The sequence below is a fragment of the Panicum virgatum genome, chromosome 9N (genome assembly GCF_016808335.1).
Source record: "Panicum virgatum strain AP13 chromosome 9N, P.virgatum_v5, whole genome shotgun sequence".
Taxonomy (NCBI): domain Eukaryota; kingdom Viridiplantae; phylum Streptophyta; class Magnoliopsida; order Poales; family Poaceae; genus Panicum; species Panicum virgatum.
Window position 1 is genome coordinate 74,363,825 of NC_053153.1, and position 17,719 is coordinate 74,381,543.

At 46.1% G+C, this 17,719-nt stretch overlaps 2 protein-coding genes across 4 annotated transcripts; both read right to left on the bottom strand.

The window, feature by feature from the left end:
• Positions 1-420: 420 nt before the first annotated feature.
• Positions 421-9,383, bottom strand: LOC120690155 (uncharacterized protein DDB_G0283357-like). Its single transcript, XM_039972694.1, has 8 exons — positions 9,100-9,383; positions 5,124-7,576; positions 4,878-4,996; positions 2,756-4,465; positions 2,551-2,599; positions 2,227-2,465; positions 1,995-2,099; positions 421-1,286 (listed from the first exon to the last, which is right to left on the bottom strand). Exons 2-8 carry the CDS (start codon positions 7,338-7,340, stop codon positions 1,058-1,060), a joined length of 4,668 nt encoding a protein of 1,555 aa, XP_039828628.1. The 5' UTR covers positions 7,341-7,576; positions 9,100-9,383; the 3' UTR covers positions 421-1,057.
• Positions 9,384-14,180: 4,797 nt separating this feature from the next.
• On the bottom strand, positions 14,181-17,352 carry LOC120691544. 3 transcript variants are annotated; one of them, XM_039974633.1, is made up of 9 exons: positions 16,861-17,344; positions 16,527-16,752; positions 16,355-16,439; positions 16,206-16,247; positions 15,921-16,089; positions 15,510-15,562; positions 15,122-15,340; positions 14,786-14,832; positions 14,181-14,668 (listed from the first exon to the last, which is right to left on the bottom strand). In XM_039974633.1, the coding sequence occupies exons 2-9, from the start codon at positions 16,742-16,744 to the stop codon at positions 14,614-14,616; spliced, it is 888 nt and encodes a 295-aa protein (XP_039830567.1). In that variant the 5' UTR covers positions 16,745-16,752; positions 16,861-17,344; the 3' UTR covers positions 14,181-14,613. The 3 variants fall into 3 exon arrangements, with proteins under 3 accessions (XP_039830567.1, XP_039830566.1, XP_039830568.1); XM_039974632.1 differs by having other exon boundaries at positions 16,527-17,344; XM_039974634.1 differs by lacking the exons at positions 14,181-14,668; positions 14,786-14,832 and having other exon boundaries at positions 15,199-15,340; positions 15,412-15,562; positions 16,527-17,352.
• Between the last annotated feature and the right edge of the window lie 367 nt (positions 17,353-17,719).

A 17,719-nucleotide genomic window follows, 5' to 3' on the forward strand; every position in this document is an offset into this window, starting at 1 on the left:
TAAACCACTACTGGACCGCGCCGGTTTGACCGGACCGGTCGGTTTATTTAACCCTGCTTCGCATACAATGTCAATGGAAAAAAAAAGAGTAAATATTAATATTTGAATAAAAATTTGTGCTTTTCGGATAAAATTACTATTATATTGAATACAACGAGGAGTCACATAAATTGCTTGCTAAACAGTGTTTGGCGCCTCTTAGGTGTACGAATACGAAACTGTGGTAGTGTCCAGGACACAAGTTAATCGCAGCTCCACTCCAACCAATTCCAAAGCTAAGTAACGTAGTAATACCTGGAGTAAGGCAAAGAGCTTTACTTTTCTCAGTGAGCATAATTTGTCATATTTTAATCTTGTCATGCCAGCTTTAGCTATTCTATGACAGCCTCAGCATAGACAGCTGGAGGCATGAAACACAAATAGAAGTAAAATATTACCTCAGGAATATTGGCACTTTAAATTTACAAGAACCCGTTAGCGTTTAAACATCACGGGTACACAAGTTACAGGAATTTCCAAGCACTTTACCCGCCACTTGTTCCATGAATGCTTTCAGCACTACATAAAACTAGTAATTAACTGCTGACTAACAGGGGTGGTCAGTTAGACTGGACACACTAGCCAATTTGCATCCCATCCTAAAGGAACCAAAGAACCCAGAGAAAGGCTCACATTATTATTTCCACTCTAGCCTGCCAACACTCCATCATCATGGATTTCTTAGAAAGATTGACAAATAGTGAAGAAATCCGCTAGATGTGCTAAGCTAGTGAGCATGGACTTCTCTAACAAATTCTGAAGCTAATTACTCGTCATCTGAGAAAAATGATGGGAGATCCACAGTTTTTTCCTTGACTTTCCACAATATACAGGGACCTATACTTGATATATGGGACAACAACAACAGCCAGCATGAGTTGATCGGCTGGAACACGTCCCTTGGCCTCTTCGTGGTATTCTTCTGTTCGGCCATGCTTTGCATGGGATAAGGAGCACTGGGATTCACAGGGCACCCAAGATCATCTGAGCGGCTAGAAAACAATGGAAGATCATTCCACTAGAGTGACAAACAGTACACCCCTTCAGGAAGATTTCCGGGAACTGCAAACGACATGACATGTCTTTCGGGAAAAATTCTACGAGTTGTCATTTCTGAAGCTGATGACCCCTCGACTGCTGCTGCATGGTTCCGGCCATGAAATCTTCCCAAACGATTTACAATAGAAATTCTCTCCAAATCTTGGCACTCCAGTTGCACATCTAGCATCGAAGCCCTCTTGTTCAAGCTGCAACAAGGGCAAATTGCGTTGATAAAAGAAACTTGAGCTAAATGTAGATGTATCAACATGAAATTAATTTAGGAATTCTCCAAGGGATAAAAGGGCAATAGTTAGTTATCCCAAGAGCAGTGGGAACTGGCTCCATGTGCTCAACTGAAATACAAATCAAGAAATACCAACCAAGACGCTAAAGTCTATGCAACTAACATCTGCATGAAAAAATTAATTGATTACCTAGTCAACTGTAAAAACCTTTCGAACTGCTACTATATTGCCATTAAGCTTCATTATGGGTGCTAAATTCACATGGAAACTCTGTGGGAAAGTCAAAGTTTTAGTATGAAGTAGTTAATTTGTCTGTTCGTTTTTTTTTCCTTTTTGATTTACTATTTGCCACAATTTCCCATTTGAACTCAAATGTTATTGACACAGCCGAAAGCACATCCAGCATTATGATTTGGTGCCAAAACTGAAAGTGATAGCATTTGATTCCTTCGAAATTCAATATAAATAAATGGTGTTTCAACTCTTCAAGGTCTCAATCCAAGGCAGCAAGAAATTCAAGGAGTAATACTGTGCTGCTAGAAATTCCAAGCAGTCAATGGGATGTAATAGAACAGGCTTCTTAAACAAGAATGCATCAAAGCAGTAATGTTGAGGAAAGTTAGAATCATATGCCACAGAGAACCATGACAGTCATTAGCCATCTCGTACCTTATAAAGTCATTTTCCATCTTCTGGATTCTTCCAACAAAGACTTCCACGGCCTTTGATACTTTGTCTTCCATTTTCTTGGCACTTGTTGTTTGTTCAGATGGGCTAGTCCATGATAGAGTAAAATTAGAAAAATGAACAGTGGAATAATAAGGTGGTCCAAATAAGCTCGACCTTCATGCTTGTAAGGGAATATAAGCATAAGTGCATAACAATAAGCATTCATTCTTACTTATTTTCATCGTCCACAGGAGAGCAAGAGTTATATGATGATGATGCCATGCTGCATGCATCCCTTAGTGTCAGCATTGATAGAGTGTATGTCGCACTTTCGTAAGCGGATACAGCTTGTGCTCTGAGAATGGCTGATGGTATAGCAGGGAGAAGTTGCTGAATCAATTGGGTTGTCAAAATTAGCCTCTTCCGCGGTAAATAATTAAGAGGGGCATCCTCTAGAGTTTCTGCCTCATCCTGTTCCAGAAATTAGTTCAGCATCAAGATTAATCTCTTCCAACCAATATGCACAAGAACTGACAAACAGTAAAGCTGTACTAACCTTCTCGATTAACCTATTAGCTGCCCAAGCCCAATCCACCTCATATGTGCTGTGGTAAAGGTTTTCATGTTTGTAAGCAACATAAGAATCGTATAAATGAAAAAAAAATCAAGGAGCAAAGACAAGAACTACTGAACTAGTGGTAACACGTAGTGACTTAAACATGGAATACATCAGAATGGAAACAGCAAGGTAGAATGTTTACCTGATGCTCCTCAATTTTTGTGGGCTCTCGATTATTTTATGCCAAGAAACAAGTGTGGACTCCATAGCTTTACGCTTCTTAGGCCTTCTCATCATTGAAGATACTTTTACATTGGAAGGAACCAAAGCATCCATTTTTGCTGATGGGAGATGATGCACAGGCCTAACAGATTGGCCAGATTCAACTCTATTTTCAGCAGAGTTATTATTGTCATTATTCCAAGAAGCTTTTTGAAAATTATATGGCAAAGTTGTGGTCTTCTGCGCGTTGAGCATTGCGACACTCTGACCATTTCTGTAGTTCCCGTAATGCCCAAACCAAGAAGGTGCCATTTGAGGGTTTATCCTCGGTCTCTCACTTCTTTCAACAGAATTCGATGCTGTACTTGTGCCAATGGGCTGTACCTGATTTTGATTATCATTCTGTGCAGTAACCGAACCATGAGATGGACGCTCTCCAGAAGGAAGCTGAGAAGGAACATTAGGATGTCTCTCCTCACTTCTTGAAGCAAAACTCAGCATTTTCATGTCAGAAGGGAATGACCCTGGGACACCAGGCCTTCCAATGTTTTCCGCAGACGATTTGGTTGAGTTATTGGCTACATGAGCAAACCCTTGGCCAGACTTCCAGTCAATCTGTGAAGCATCAGAACCAACATCAGGTCTTATCGTCTTTCCAGTTGAACTGCCTGGATCAGTATCCGTATGCCTCAAGGCTTGCATTTGATGCAGAAGAGAGTAATTTTGCTGCTGAATGTTTGAAGGTGCTGGGCTTCCATGTAACACAATGCCACCACTATTATTAGCACTATTGTAGGGAGCATTCATGGCCTGAAAATTAGCTCCTGGGTTCTCCCCATGTTTACCACTCATGATGCCTTGCTGACGCAACTGTGCGAAGGATGAAACAGGATTGACAAAATTTCCATCGGAAGAAGGCTTCTGCAAAGATTCATTCCCTCCAGATAGAGTAGCTCCAGTCGACTCAAAGTTTGCCTTCTGAGAAGATGCTAACCCTGCATCACTGTCAACAGCTTGCTTCAAATCTTGATTCTGCGAGTTCGCTGAAGTTGTCACAATATCTGACGGAGTAGCTGCTTTTTGCCCTAGATCATCTGTCCTCTGAGGGCTCCATAAGTTGGAAGCTGTAGCATTATTTGGAAACATCATAGACTGGAGGATATTGGGTGTAATCTTGTTAGCTTGCATACCAGCTAGACGCTGTGCTGATATGTTTGTCCATACATTCTTGAACACAGTTGCAGAGCTACCTTGCTGAGGCTGCTGTAGCATGGGTGCAGGACCAGATCTATCATCTGTCGCAGGATACTGCTGGCCTGAACTTAACTGGGGAAAACGCCCAATTGGCTGCCCAGTGTTTTCTGTTTCTGAAGTGTGAAATGGTGAAGATTGAGAGTTTGTATGCGGAGACGTCAAAGACTGGCTAGGGGTGGAAGGTAGCTGTGAACGGTCATCCTCCTGTGCTGAGTGGTCAGGTTGCTTGGCATCAACATTAGTTTGATTAGACCATAAATTACCCGAATTTGATTGCCGTTGGGATGGTGGTGCCAATCTCAACCCAAATCCTTGCAAAGGATGGTTCGGTTGTTGCTGAGCAGAAACAACACCGAGAGAATTGTTGGGCACTTCAGCAACCGCATTGCTGTTTCTTGAGTTGTCCACCTTATGAAGAAGCTGAAGCATATGTTGACTACAGAAAATACATATTCATCAGGCTCCTCATAAATAATTTCAAGCATGCTATGGCAGAGAAGAATGCTGAAAGGACTAGTTATGCCTAGAAAGAACTATAGAAAAACAGATAGCTACTAAACACTGCAAAACCTCCCAGTGGAATACAAATTACGAATATCTCACGTTGTACATCCGCAAAGATTATGGGCTGCTGATTAATAGGTGACAATGCCGCAGACATTTCAGTTAACACTTCCAGTACTAATGGGTGTCCAAATAGCCTATTAACACAAGTTGGTTCATCATAATAAATGGAATTAAATGGAACTGTGCAGTAAATGAAGCAGGAACTGAGACCTCACATTCCCAACTGGGATATTGAAAATTTTGTTAAGGAATGACATCGTTCAAATGGCTAAATGAAGTACCTGTTTTGAACAGCTCTGTTCTGAGAGAGACCGTTGTCAGTTCCTCCAAACTGTAATGCACTGGAGCTGTTAGGAAGACCATGTCGAGATTGAAATTGCTCTTGTGGCATCATCATTTTCTAGAAACAAGACAATTGCCTCATGAATAAGAACATTACAAGCTTGGGTAACAAAACAGAAGAGAATGAACAAAAATACCAGCCTCCAGCCATATCCATTATATGGAGATGAAATAGGACAACGTACCTCACTTACTGAAGGCATATTATTGGAGACATGAGAGTTTGTGCCAAAATGATTGCGCATATTATTTCGCATCTGATGTGACTGAGGAAACAGACTATTTGACATTGGATTGCCTGGAGACGGGCCAATGTTCATTCCAGAGGTCCCCATAGCACGGTTCTGCAACATGTAAGACGCCATTGCATGCTGACTGGACTGACTGACGTTTTCGGATTCCTTCCCAGAAAAGACAGAATGCCTCCTGGGAGCAGAATCACTTGTTATGTGTTGTCCATGGTTTAAAACGTGTGCTTGCCTTTCGTTTGGGGTTGCATTTAGATATTCTTGATTGAAATCGCCTGTTCTTTGGTCTGCATTTTTTCCTGGTGACTCGGAGGTCTCTGGAACCCTATGCCCCATATTGCGGTTGATTCCAACTTGCTCACTACCCCGGCCAGTGATCATCTGATAATGATCCTGAGTCATCATTGGAATATTTGAGCCCATCATTCTAATATTTTTACCATCTGAACTTTCATTTGGTATTTGTGCAGCGCTTATATCAGACTTCCTCTGCTGAAGTCTGTGGACTGAATTTGCATTACCTCCAGTTGATTTCCAAGAGTTCTCATTGCTATTAAAGACATTTTGGGTACTGCTCATGTCTTGTCCAAGTGCATTGTTGGCTTTCCAGTCATTTTGGTTGTTACTTGACTCTCTGTTGATGTTGTGATCAGCTGTATTTTGCTGTGACATCCAAAATCCATGTGCACCAGGTGGTGTAGCATGTGCACCAGTTGACTGCAAACTATTTCTTAGCAGTTCAGATTTCTGATGCGCCCAAATTCCATTTGCTAGGTGCGCCTGTTCTTGTCTACCATCAGATTGAGTTTGTTTTAAGCTCTGCTGAAAGTACCCATTGTTGACTTCTGAAGCTGATTGGTGATTGTTAACAGAAGCACTAGGAGATTCATGAGGCATCTGGTCCCTTCGCTCATAGGGAGTTATCATGGCATGCTGAAAACTGGCAAGATTTGGGTTATTCATTGTTCCGTCAGCATAGCTGGATGGTGGTGGAGTGCGTGCATTTTCTAGATTTGTTCCACTTAATCCAGCAAGCTTATTCTCGTCACGGCCTGACAATGAATTGTTAGACATTATTTGCTCAGTTTTATGGAAACTCAAGCCACTCCACTCTTCTTTGGGACTATTTTCACTGGTTGTAGACTGCAGAGCTTCCTGCATCAGGGCACTCCAGCTACCACTCTGTAGAGATGAGAAAGCACCACCATAGTTATCATTGTCCAAAGAATTACCATTATCATTGTCACCCCTCAACAAAGCTCCCCAGTTGCTATCCTCATCGTTCCCAAATAAGATTTTCTCCTCAGTAGGGTCAAGGCTAGCCCTACCACTTGCTTGCCCTACCTGCATTGCTGATTTCTCTTGCACACCCACTTGAAGCTCAACTTGGTTTGGGCTACTATGAAAATCTTGAGTTTGAAAACCATGTTGTAGATGATTCATTGTAACTGCACTGCCTGTCTTGATATTATCACTTTGACTTTGCATTGGATTGTTATTTAAGAAACCCCCTTTTCCACGAAAATTCTGCATCAAGCTGGAGGCACCTTGCAGGTGAAGACCATGCTCATTCATTGAAGAGTTGAATGGCCTAGATGTCTTTTCAGACTGATCTGGACCTACCCTTGCCATTGCACTCTGAGAATCAGCAGGAATCCCTAAAAACTGGGAATATTGGTTTCCAGACCCCCTACTGCTGGTAGCATGCATTGGATAAAAAGTTTGGTCCACTTGATGGGTAGCTAATCCCATTGGCCTCATGGATTGATTCTGAGCATTCGCAAACATTGAACCATTGATGAAATTGCCCACACCAGGAGCACCAACAATCTGATCCCAATTTGTGCTACCATTATTCAACATTTGAGAGTTGCTTGTCAAACTTGGGTCACCAGTAGTAAAATTATGTGGCCATGCAGAATTCACGGACTCATTGTTGGTCATTTCATTTGACATTGTCGACAATTGATCAGCAGGCAATGGTTTTGCAGGGGCATGAAACTGTCCAAAAGAGGGTTGCATCCTAGCCCCATGATCAGACTGCTGTAGTTGTTGCTGCCTCTGAAATTCCTGCAATTGCTTGTACATCATCTGTTGTTGCCACATCTGAAAATCATTATCACCCGCATGCTGAGTAGGGTGAAACTGTGACATTCCTGTAGTGTCCCTATAAGGGTCTAATGCCCGTGAAAGAGTGGCCTGTTTGCAGTGGATAGATCCCAAACTTTCATATCATATAGAGCTATAAGCAGCTTCGAATCCCGTTGCTTCTATGCTGAGGAAGATAGACCCACAACTACACTGCCCAGAAGTAGACCCTGGGCTGGTAAAAGTATAAACTCAAACTGCACGTGATCTGAAGTGGTGTTGGTCCTTTATTCCTCCAGAGACTGCAAATGTTGAAGAATCATTGCGTCAACCGGTTTTTTACATGTAACAAAAAACATATTCTTGTTTACATAAATTCAACTTAGTTTAAGATAACTCCACAAGAGCATAAGATAAAATGCTATTGCTTAAGATAAACTATTCAAGTTCCCAATCCTAAATCAACAGCAGAGTGGATCTTTTCTCGCATAAAATTTAGAAGCATAGCCGATAGAGACAATTGCTTCGATGCAGGTGCACACAAAAGCAAACACAGATCAGATGCGAACGTTCATGAAAATGTGCAGTGGTGCAACTCCAGTTGAAGAAAATATGCAGTGGTACAACTCCAGTTGGAACAATGAGATTATGATTTGAATATTTAAAAGATGTTTTAACTGATGTTGTCAATTAAGCTATTGGCAAGTGAAGGAATTTGGCTCATACTCCTGTATTTAGCAACTCAGGAGCAAGTGCTTGAGTATCCTAGAGCTCCTCATCAAGACTGGTGGGCATACTTAAGGAACAGGGATGAAGAATTGATATGACAAGAGCACAATAAAATCTAGCATGTTCATGATTAACATAGATAAAAGGCATCCCTGACATGCCAAAACACTAGAAAACTGAATTAGCATCCAAATGCCAAACAAAACTACCCATATGACACAAACACAGAATGGAACACCCGTGCAGCATGACAGCTACATCCGAGGGTTCACAAAAGGAAACTACAAACCACAGTAACCTCGTTGGACTACACTTGACCCCCATTACCCTTTGTGCACATAATTAAGTAAATGCAAGAGAAAGTGTAGTTAGAAAATGTCAAAATAGCAGACAAAATTCACTCCATACATTTGCTAAGGCCAAAGATCCAGCCTTTTGGTCCACAAACACGGGATGCAGGCAGCTGGCTAAAGCTTCGAAAACGAAGAAGAAACAGCAAGGAAGCAGATTGAACGCTGCCACGTTCACAAGACGAAACATTAAGAGCTCAAAGTTCAAAGGAGTCGTGGAAAAAAGAGGTTCGTTAAAACAATAGGGGAAAACAGGAACAAAGCGTGCCGCATCTACAGAGGCATCCCTAAATCCCCACACTTCCTCCCCACTGGGAGACGACCAAATCCAGGCGCACACAACAACGAGCAGCTCAAGCTAAGCAAGCTTCAGCGCTACATAAGACACCTCTGGCTAGAGGGTGCCCCTGGACAGAACTCCAGCCCGGGGAGCTGAACCCCAAGCTTGAATCCACCAAACCCCAGTCCGTCCCGCACAAATTACCCACTGAAAGCTAAAATTTAGTGTCCGGTCGAGCACCTGCGACCAAAACACCGGCAGATCGAGCAGCACTGAGCTCCCAATTTCCCCCACCCAGACAGATCCCCCGGCAAAAAGCCCAAAGCATTCGCCCCCTAAAAAAATCCCCAAACCCGATCACCGCACGAGCCCTCCGTGCGAGCCCCAGCCCGCCCGATTCGCCCCCTGCAAACGCGCACTCGGGGAGGGACCCCGCGAATTCCGGCCCGATTCGGGCGAGACCTACCTCGATCAGCGCGGCCTCGGCGCGACGCGTCTGGATCGGGATCGGCGGCGCGGCGCGGCCCCGGCGCTCCCGCGTCCTCCCGTGGCGGTGCGGAAGCTAGGGTTAGGGTTTCCCGCGGCGGAATGGCGAGGGCCTCGAGCTCCGGAACGCGAGCGAGCCAGGAGGGAGAGAGAGAGAGAGAGAGAGAGAGAGAGCGAGCGAGCGCGCAGCCGAGCGAGAGGAGAGAGAGCGCTACGGAGCTGTAGCTCGGGGAGGTGGGGGTGCAAGATAAAGCGTGGCGTACTGGCCCTGCGAAGGTTTCAACGAAGGCGCCTCCGGCCCGGTTCGGCGGGCGGGCCCGGTTCGACCTGGACCGGGAGCGGGTGATCCCGGCCGTTGGTTTGCGCTTGGCGGGGGCGTGGGCGGCCGGATCGGGAGGGCGGGGATGACGGAGGGGGCTGACGGCGTTAGGGAAGGAAAGGGACGGGAGGATGGGGGTGGTGGGGGTAGGAAAGAGAGGAGTGAGAGCCATCGGGATGCGAGCCCGCGGATAAAGTGGCGAGTAAATGAGGGGGCCGGTTAGTTTTACTTTTGAAAGAGGGAGGTTGTTTGATGGTGCCGAACGTGTAAAACATTGAATTTTACTGTCTCGCTGCTGTATACGGAGATTTGGCAGTGATACTCCTTGGTAAAACAAAGATTTCATGTTCAGGGCAGGATGGCCTCTATTGTGTGCGTTTGACCATAAACTGTATTAGTAAACGTCAAGAAAATGTGGCCGGGGGTAGTATCTTTTAAGATATTATCTTTTTACACTACACATGCATATATATAATGAATTACATACGTTGAAATCGTAAGGTAACTTTGCTAGATTCCTCATAAAAAGTGCTATACTTCTATAAAATTGAGTTATATTTATTTGAAATTTGAAATATCGTATCCTTACCTTAATGTTTAGTCTTTTTTTTGTCTTCTAGACCATGCCAAAATTCTGTGACAAGAGGCAGTACATAGTGAGGTTATGCTCATATGTTCATGGTATTAACCCATTTCTGTGTACAGTTCTTGGAGCTTTCCCAAGCCTACTTGTGTAAGGAGGTGCATGAACAAATCAACTCATTGAATAGAACACGAACCATGTACCCATACTACTTTGTGTTTCATGATCAATGTCCTACTCACTATGTTGATTATGATGGCAATTGAACATGAATTTGAGGCTTCATGAATTTTAGGAGGGTAGTGGATGTCAAGCGGTTAGATTACCTTGCATTGCATCGAGTAATATATAGTCAATGATAGTACAAATCCTTTATCAATGAGCAAAACATGTAACTAACCTTTACCAGAAATAAGAGATGGCTTTGTTTGGCTTCTGAACTAGTAAAATAGTTTACGACAAAATATGGTTGAAATGCAATAACTATATATATCAAGTATAGCTAGCATAATGATTTGAAAGTCTTCTCAACGCAAAAAAATGCGCATGTACATGATGCTAGTAGTTACGAAACAATAGATTACATGAAGCATAGTTATTTTCTCTTGAAATTAAAATTGATAGTACATCATATGTCATTATTTGTTTAGCTAAGATAACATAGGATCTAAGTTTTTTGTTAGTACATCAGGAGCTAGTATAGCAAAAGCCCACAAGTAGGCTCCCTTCCATATATTGTAACACGAGTGGTAGGTGAGCTTTGTTCAGCCTCCGAGTGACTTGCTGTCACTTAACCGTTAAACCCTTTGTTCACATCCGACCATATAGTACACTCCAAATGATTCAAAGGTCAAAACCAGCATACCTTTCATATCCATAGTGAAAAGGTGAAGACAAAAGGGAGGCCTTTGACCTCATGATAGATACACTCACACTCGTCCTACTGGAAGCGGCAGAAGCCGTATGCAATCTGTTAAAGAAGGAAGAAGTAACCAATGGGAGAGGAGAGTTATTATCATACACATTCTCTCTGCTGTTCACGGTGGGTACTGCCCCCCTGCTAAAGTACAACGCTTTTCCGATCTCGTCATCAAATCTCTTGCTACCCACACGCACGTCCACATGACCTTGGGACTTGGGATGGATCTCCTAGGCCTGTACTGCCCTGGCCTGCACACTTGGAACATTCCCCTGGTGGCCATATGCCAGCCAGAGGCCAAAGCATCCTTCTGCTCCTGTCAGTTACTAACAGTTGGTGATGGCAGTGCCGGCAGTACTAGGCCACTGCTACAAGACAGGCATGCCTCCGCCGGTGCAGGACATCTGGACATGGCAGGGCCTGTTGCATGCACCCCCCTTCCTTCCATCCCTGCTCACCCTGCAAGCTTAATTGCACGCGCTCGCTGTCACTGCTGCCCGTGCTGCGCCCAAACAAAAGCGGCGGCTGCACGGGACAAAAAAACCGTGCACACGCATCGCTGCGCACCGCGCCGGCTGCTGGCGTCTTGGCGTCTGCACACGCGCAGCCGGTCAGCGCGCGGCTCGTTCCGCGCCCAATGGCCGGCCGCGACGCCACGCCCTGCCAGCGGCGCGCGTGTGCGTCACATGACCGGAGCTCAGCTCAGCTTCAAAGACCCAAAGGGGGCGCGCGCACTCGCTCCAAGATTCTGGGGCAAAGCGACACCTGCCAACGGCACTCTAGCTGCTGCCTTTTTTCCGCGGGAAAACAAAGGGCGGCTGGACTAGCTCACCCACACGTTCGCATGTGTAGTGAGTGAGCCGTGTGGACGATGATGCCCTTTCTAATCCCCTTTTTCAATTTGCTGTACTTGGAGCATTAAAAATGCTGACTTGGGAAGGAGCTTAATTAGGAGGAGTTGCAAAGTGGGTCGCTGATTGATAAGCTTGTCACATCGCGTGTCACGTACGGCCACCACCATTCCCCTCCCCTTTTTGTACTTTGCGCGAGTGATGAGAGGATCTACTCTAGGAGAGTATCCATCCACTCATCCCCAGCCTTTCATTGGCGCGAAGGCGAAGCACGCACGCCCGGCCAGCATCCTCTCAAGTTGCCTCCACAACTAAAACCGCATCTGAGGTTGACTCGAGCCGATCGAGCTGCCCTTTTCGAGAACCCAAAAAGGCCTGCCGGCTGATTTGGACACCAGCGAGCTGAGACACCAACGCACGCACGAGCGCACGCAAGGGAGCACGAGACCTTTCCGGTTTTAAAGCAGGCAACCGTCACAATTAACAAAGGGATCCTCGCAGCAACCCGGGCGTGCGTGCGAGAGAGACAGAGACCAGGAAGGAGGGGGGCTTCGATGTGGCCACCAGTTTGCCGGCATGGGGATCTGGGCGCCGACCGGCCTGACGGCGACACGCCGACGCATGCATGCGGTGTGGTGGTGCCGGGCTGCCTGCCTGCCTGCCTTGCCCCCGTGGCGTCGGCAGATCACCTGGTTGTTGCTGATGTCGCCGTTGTTTTCTTCGAAAAGAACATTGAAAAGGGCCAAGTGGAGGCAGGATCATTCGGGTATTGATTACTGGTGGTACGGGTGCGATTGACCGGCTCGTAATGGGTGCGTGTGCCTGCCTGCCTGCCTGCCCGTGCGTCGTCGGCTGCCGCAGGTCGCCGCGTCCCTCGGCATCAGCATCATCCTCGTTTCTCTCTCTACTCTACTCTATCCCCCAGGGTCACGGAATGTCTGGATGGATGCGTGTGGTCGCCAGGGTGGTTTTGGTCACACTCATGTGAGGCCGCCGAAAACCATGCTTGCATTAGTAGTATTTGTTTGTAGCAGCAGCATCTCTCTCTGTCTACCTGTGTCTCGCAGGTCTTCGAGAGTCAGACAGGCAGATCAGGTAGAGAGAGAAACTAGTCGATCAGTGATGTGCTGGCCCTGACCCCGACCGGTTCAGAATAGGGGTTTGTTTTTTTCTTTTAATGAAAGACACAAACACAAGAGTCTGAGAGGATCAGTGGCACTGCCTCAGCACATGTTTGACCAGTGTCCTGGAATGAGAATATTGTACTGATGCAATCCTAGGTTGGTTTGAATTTTTATAAAGGGAAAGAGAACATGGAAGCATCTGGTCCACACCCCCTAGGCCATCTTTTTAATTCGTAGGAATCATCATCGCTTTATGGATCTTCCAAGTTCCAATCATTGGAAACGGATAGAGGACATGGCATGCTTCATGCTTGGGTCCCCTGGTGCTAGTGGAATCGAGGTTCTCCGGCATCAAGTGCTCGCTTGGAATTTGTGGCAGCAGCGGAGGCGTCGGTTCCTCTCTTACCAGCTCCTGACACCCACACCCTCTTAGAGCACGTATTATGACCGGCGTCGAGCTGGCTGAGAGCTTACATGACAAAAAGAGAAAGCTGAGGCGGGCGGCTCGCGAAGCACCCCCTCCCAGCCGGCGGATAGGCAAGACACAATTTTCATTGGCTAGCTACTGCTGGTGAGCATTAAAATCGTGTGGGCCCCGCCACCACCGCGCGCTGCTTGCAGCCGGGTGCCGGCGAAATCACTAGTCTTGCTCTTAGGCTCCGAGACTGAGGCAGGTTTGGAAATGGACACAGGCAGAGAGGCACGGGGTCACGCAGAATTTGGGGCCGGATGAATCGTACATATGGCAAGAAAACCCAGAAATATTTTGCGCACAACTTAGGCGTTCGTCATTGATGGTGAAAAGGTCATGTTTTTTTTCCTAGGTACACAGAGCATGCTGTAATTTCTACTGCAAGCAGTAATGCATACTGTATCTAAAATCAGTTAAAGTACGCTATCTCTTGTTGCAACTTACATAGGCTTAACCTTTCTTTTTTCCAACTTTTTTTTTAGCACACTTTCTTTTTTCCAACTGAAGAAAGGCAAAAAGTTTTTGGAACTGGGGCACTGATGGGCCGACAGGCCCAGCCTGGTTAAAGGACATAGCGGGCCTAAGAAACGCTGCAGCAGGCAATACAGCCTGGCAGCAACGTGCTTGCCTTTTCTCCGCACAGGCTCAACTACCGACCAATTCCTCCAGGACCAAACGACAACAGCATAGAAGAATTGACCAATCCGCACCATTCATACATGGCACTTGGTAATAAACTAATAATACCCAGAAAATCTCTAATCCAGAAACATACTGAAAACCAACAAAAGCAAGGCATGTCTTGCACGTGTCACCAAAATAAGTAATGCACACAGAGGAAGATTCATATTGCACATTTACAGTAACCTCTACAAAATTGAAGCTAGGCCAATTAGCATCAAAACTAAGGATCCATCGAATGACTAATGTAGTTTGAAGAACAGATTAAGCTCAATGATATTCTCACAATACAATTGCAGGGTGATCCTCCATTGGGTAAATAATTTTTTTCCTGGTTTGGTGAACCTGTATGTGGTTTTCAGCTACTAAATCTTTACGTCCCCAAGCATTTCTGAGAGTAGTACTACATTCCAAGAGCTTAGATAAGCTCTCAAGACTTAATAAGGCAAAGGAACACACTAGACAGAGAACAGGTGAATAGTAACCTAATAGTTTTCTCTTTCCCATCTTACTTGAAAAAGGTCCAACGAGATACACCAAAATCTTCAAGAAACTTTGATTTTCATCTCCTCCTCGACAAGCTCAAATATTTCATCAATTCTGAGATAACAAAAGGAATCATCATTGTTATCACATTAGTTCTTCCAGATTCAAGTTGTAAATTCTGATAGTGTTAGTATATAAAACCCAGGAGTTAGAAGATACAAGATTACTTACCTACTGTTGTTGATGTTCACATTTGCAAGCCAAGCAGTTAAATAAACCTGTAAAAGAAGTAAACAAGATATAACCCTTGTTTGAGAAGTATGACAGCTTAAGGTAGCTAAATTTGATCTAATCCAAAGACGTTCCTTCCATAAATCCTTTGTTTTCAACTTGACAACTTTGCGCTCCATTTCACAATGTATGTCTTAACACTTACTAAGTCTACCAAAAAGAAGATAATCGATGCATCAACCAGGAGAGAAATGGTTTGTATGTACATGCAGGCATCTAGATGAATTGCAAGATCCTTACAGACCAAATTCATGTGAATTTTGCATACTACAATACCTGTAAAACTTCGTATGAAGGGGGATTGCCAGGTCGCCGACTTCCTGAAATATCGGCACACCAATTTTCAGGCAGTGGGCAAGTCCCACCTGACTGAAGGCCGATACTCTGAAGTTCGTTTGATTCACCATCATATAGTTCATCACCCAAATCTAATAATGTCTCATGTTCTACACCTTCCTTGAAAGTAACTGAGAGAAGTTCCAAGACTAGCAGTCTCTAAAAATGCAAATGATTTCCATTGTCAGGAGACATTCCCCAAAAAAAGAAGCAGGCAAGTAAAAACTAACCTGATTAAAAACAGCACAAGCTAAAATACTGGATGACTGAAAACTGAATTCAAAAACTTCTTGTGGCAAGCATCACCATGCAAAGAGGGATGATGTACCTTCAACTTTAGGTCTGAAACAAACATCTCAACAAGCTCCTGGGCAAAACTCTCTGAGATAGTTCACAAAATAAATTAAACATTAGAATTTTTTAGTGGATCAAAGACATGCCGAATGAATCTGAGCAGCAATCTAAGAAAAAACCAGGATGGTGTTTCATTTTCTGAAACATGATAAGCCAGATATTTAATCAATTAATTTGTTCAATGCGATAACGCAGCATGCCACACTGAAAAGTATATTATAGCTAAGAGTTGTTCTGCCAATACATTCAAACTCATTTGACTTCTTGAACCTTTTTAAAAGGTAAAGATATAGGTTAGGAGATCCTTGGCATATCCAACGGAGGAAAGGTCATAGTGACTTAGTAAGTTAATTCAACATGCATTGGAAAGAGAAGAGTAACTCACCAAACTCTAATATTGAAAACCATTTGAATACCGGGGCACCTCCACCATCCCCTGAATCATTTAAATCATCTCGTCGTTCAGAAAATTGTGCAACAGAATCATTTGGGGACACTTTGGAAAAACAGCGCATAGAACGGGAAGCTTTAACCAAGCAGCACAGAGCACCGACCTAGCAACAGGGCAAATAAGAAAAATATTACTTCATGAGTCCAGATAGAACAATAACACATTATGGGATATGAACTTAAAGAATTGAATCAGCATAGCCTTGTATGGGCCAATTACCATATTCTTGTAGGACAACACAAGCATGTCACGGTATTGCTCCTAAACCAAGCAGGAAGCAATAAAATCAAAAGATTAGTAGCGTAATTGCAAGCCAAATATGTGGTTAAGCAATTCTTACACTGAATTGCTGGTCAAGGTGTTACTACCTCTCTACGCACCAACTTGGAGCTCGCCTTATCACGGATCCCTGGCATGTCCTTGAGCACTCCCAAATCCATCGCCGGCATGCCCCTGACAGCCATCCCCCACATGATGCCATCATTCTCATTCATGATCGAAATCTCAAACCCAGAGAACACAGATAAAGAGGAGACCTACCTGCGGGAGATGTGGGCGTTGACGAGATTGGAGGTGTGGGAGCGGCCGTCAAAAGCGGCAGATAGCCACTGCTCCTTGGCGGCATGGATATGCGACCATTGGTTGCGCACGTTGCGCTGCGCCGCCGACCTCCACAGCCTCAGCGACGAGGGCGACGGCGATTGGGAGGCGGCAAGCGGGTGGGACGGGCGGGTTGGGGTTGTTGCAGAGGTCTCCATTGCTACGCCTGCGACGAAGGATTTTGCGTTGCTATTGTTCCCTGGCCCACTTGGAGTCTTGGAGTACATTCTACAGAGGAGACTGAAGAAGACAGGAGGAGAGTAACGATGCTCACGGTCGAATTCCTCACGGTCTCACGGTGATGGCGGGGCGGTTCACCCCCGTCCCCGAAAAAAAACAGCCCGCGGGCTGCCCGCTCGCCGCACGCGGGCCGTGCCCTCGCCTGCGCGCCGCCGCCCCGCTCGGCCGCTTGCCCCGCCGTCGCCGCGGATCCACTTGTCCGTCCGCGCCGCGCTGGATCCGCACGCCCCGCCGGTCGAGAGAGGCAGAGCTGGGCGGCAGCGTCTCCGCGTCTGGCCTCTGTCGAGCGGTCGGGGGGCAGGGCCTCGGGAGCTTGGCCCTGTGCCGCGCCCGCGCCCACGTTATGGGGATTCAGGTGGAGTGTGATGCGAACGGAGGGGGGGGGGATTGGGGACTGGGGTTTGGGGGCGCCGGAGTTGGAGATGGGAGGGGCGCCGGCCGCGGGCGCAGAGAGGGATAGGCGGAGCTGATGGCGGACTGGCGGCGTCGGGCGTCGAGTGGTCGGGGCCGCGGGGTGACTGGCGGCGGGCGGCGGCTAGAGGGAGTGGAGACCGGGGAGGACTCAGATCTGAGCCCTCCAAAACCAATCGAACGGCTCCCTGCGCATTCTGCCCGCACAGCCCGTTTGCACCGGTGTCCCAGCGCGATGGCGCCTATCCCGCCCAATCCGCACGTAGCGCCCCGCCCGTGCTCGTGCATCCTGTCCCGCGCGAACAGCGCTCACCCCTGCCGCTTTGCCGCTCGCCGGACCTCACCATCCCGGTCCCGTGCGGAGGGGTCCACGGGATGGCAACTGCTCGTTGGAGTACAACGTACATATACTGATGATGATACTCCCTTCCATTGTTAGGGCGTACTAGCAGAGACGCACGTGTTAAAAAAAAGAGAAAAGT

Bases quoted from the DNA above. Each gene is read 5' to 3' on its own strand.
- LOC120690155 (XM_039972694.1), bottom strand. From the start codon at position 7,340: ATGTCACAGTTTCACCCTACTCAGCATGCGGGTGATAATGATTTTCAG. The intron at 4,466-4,877 runs GTACTTCATTTA...TATTTTCTGTAG, and splicing joins AACAGAGCTGTTCAAAACAG to TCAACATATGCTTCAGCTTC. The intron at 2,100-2,226 runs GTAAGAATGAAT...ATCATGGACTAG, and splicing joins CCTGTGGACGATGAAAATAA to CCCATCTGAACAAACAACAA.
- LOC120691544 (XM_039974632.1), bottom strand. From the start codon at position 16,813: ATGTACTCCAAGACTCCAAGTGGGCCAGGGAACAATAGCAACGCAAAA. The intron at 16,090-16,205 runs GTAATTGGCCCA...CCCTGTTGCTAG, and splicing joins TGTTGTCCTACAAGAATATG to GTCGGTGCTCTGTGCTGCTT. The intron at 15,341-15,509 runs GTACATCATCCC...TTGCATTTTTAG, and splicing joins TTTCAGACCTAAAGTTGAAG to AGACTGCTAGTCTTGGAACT.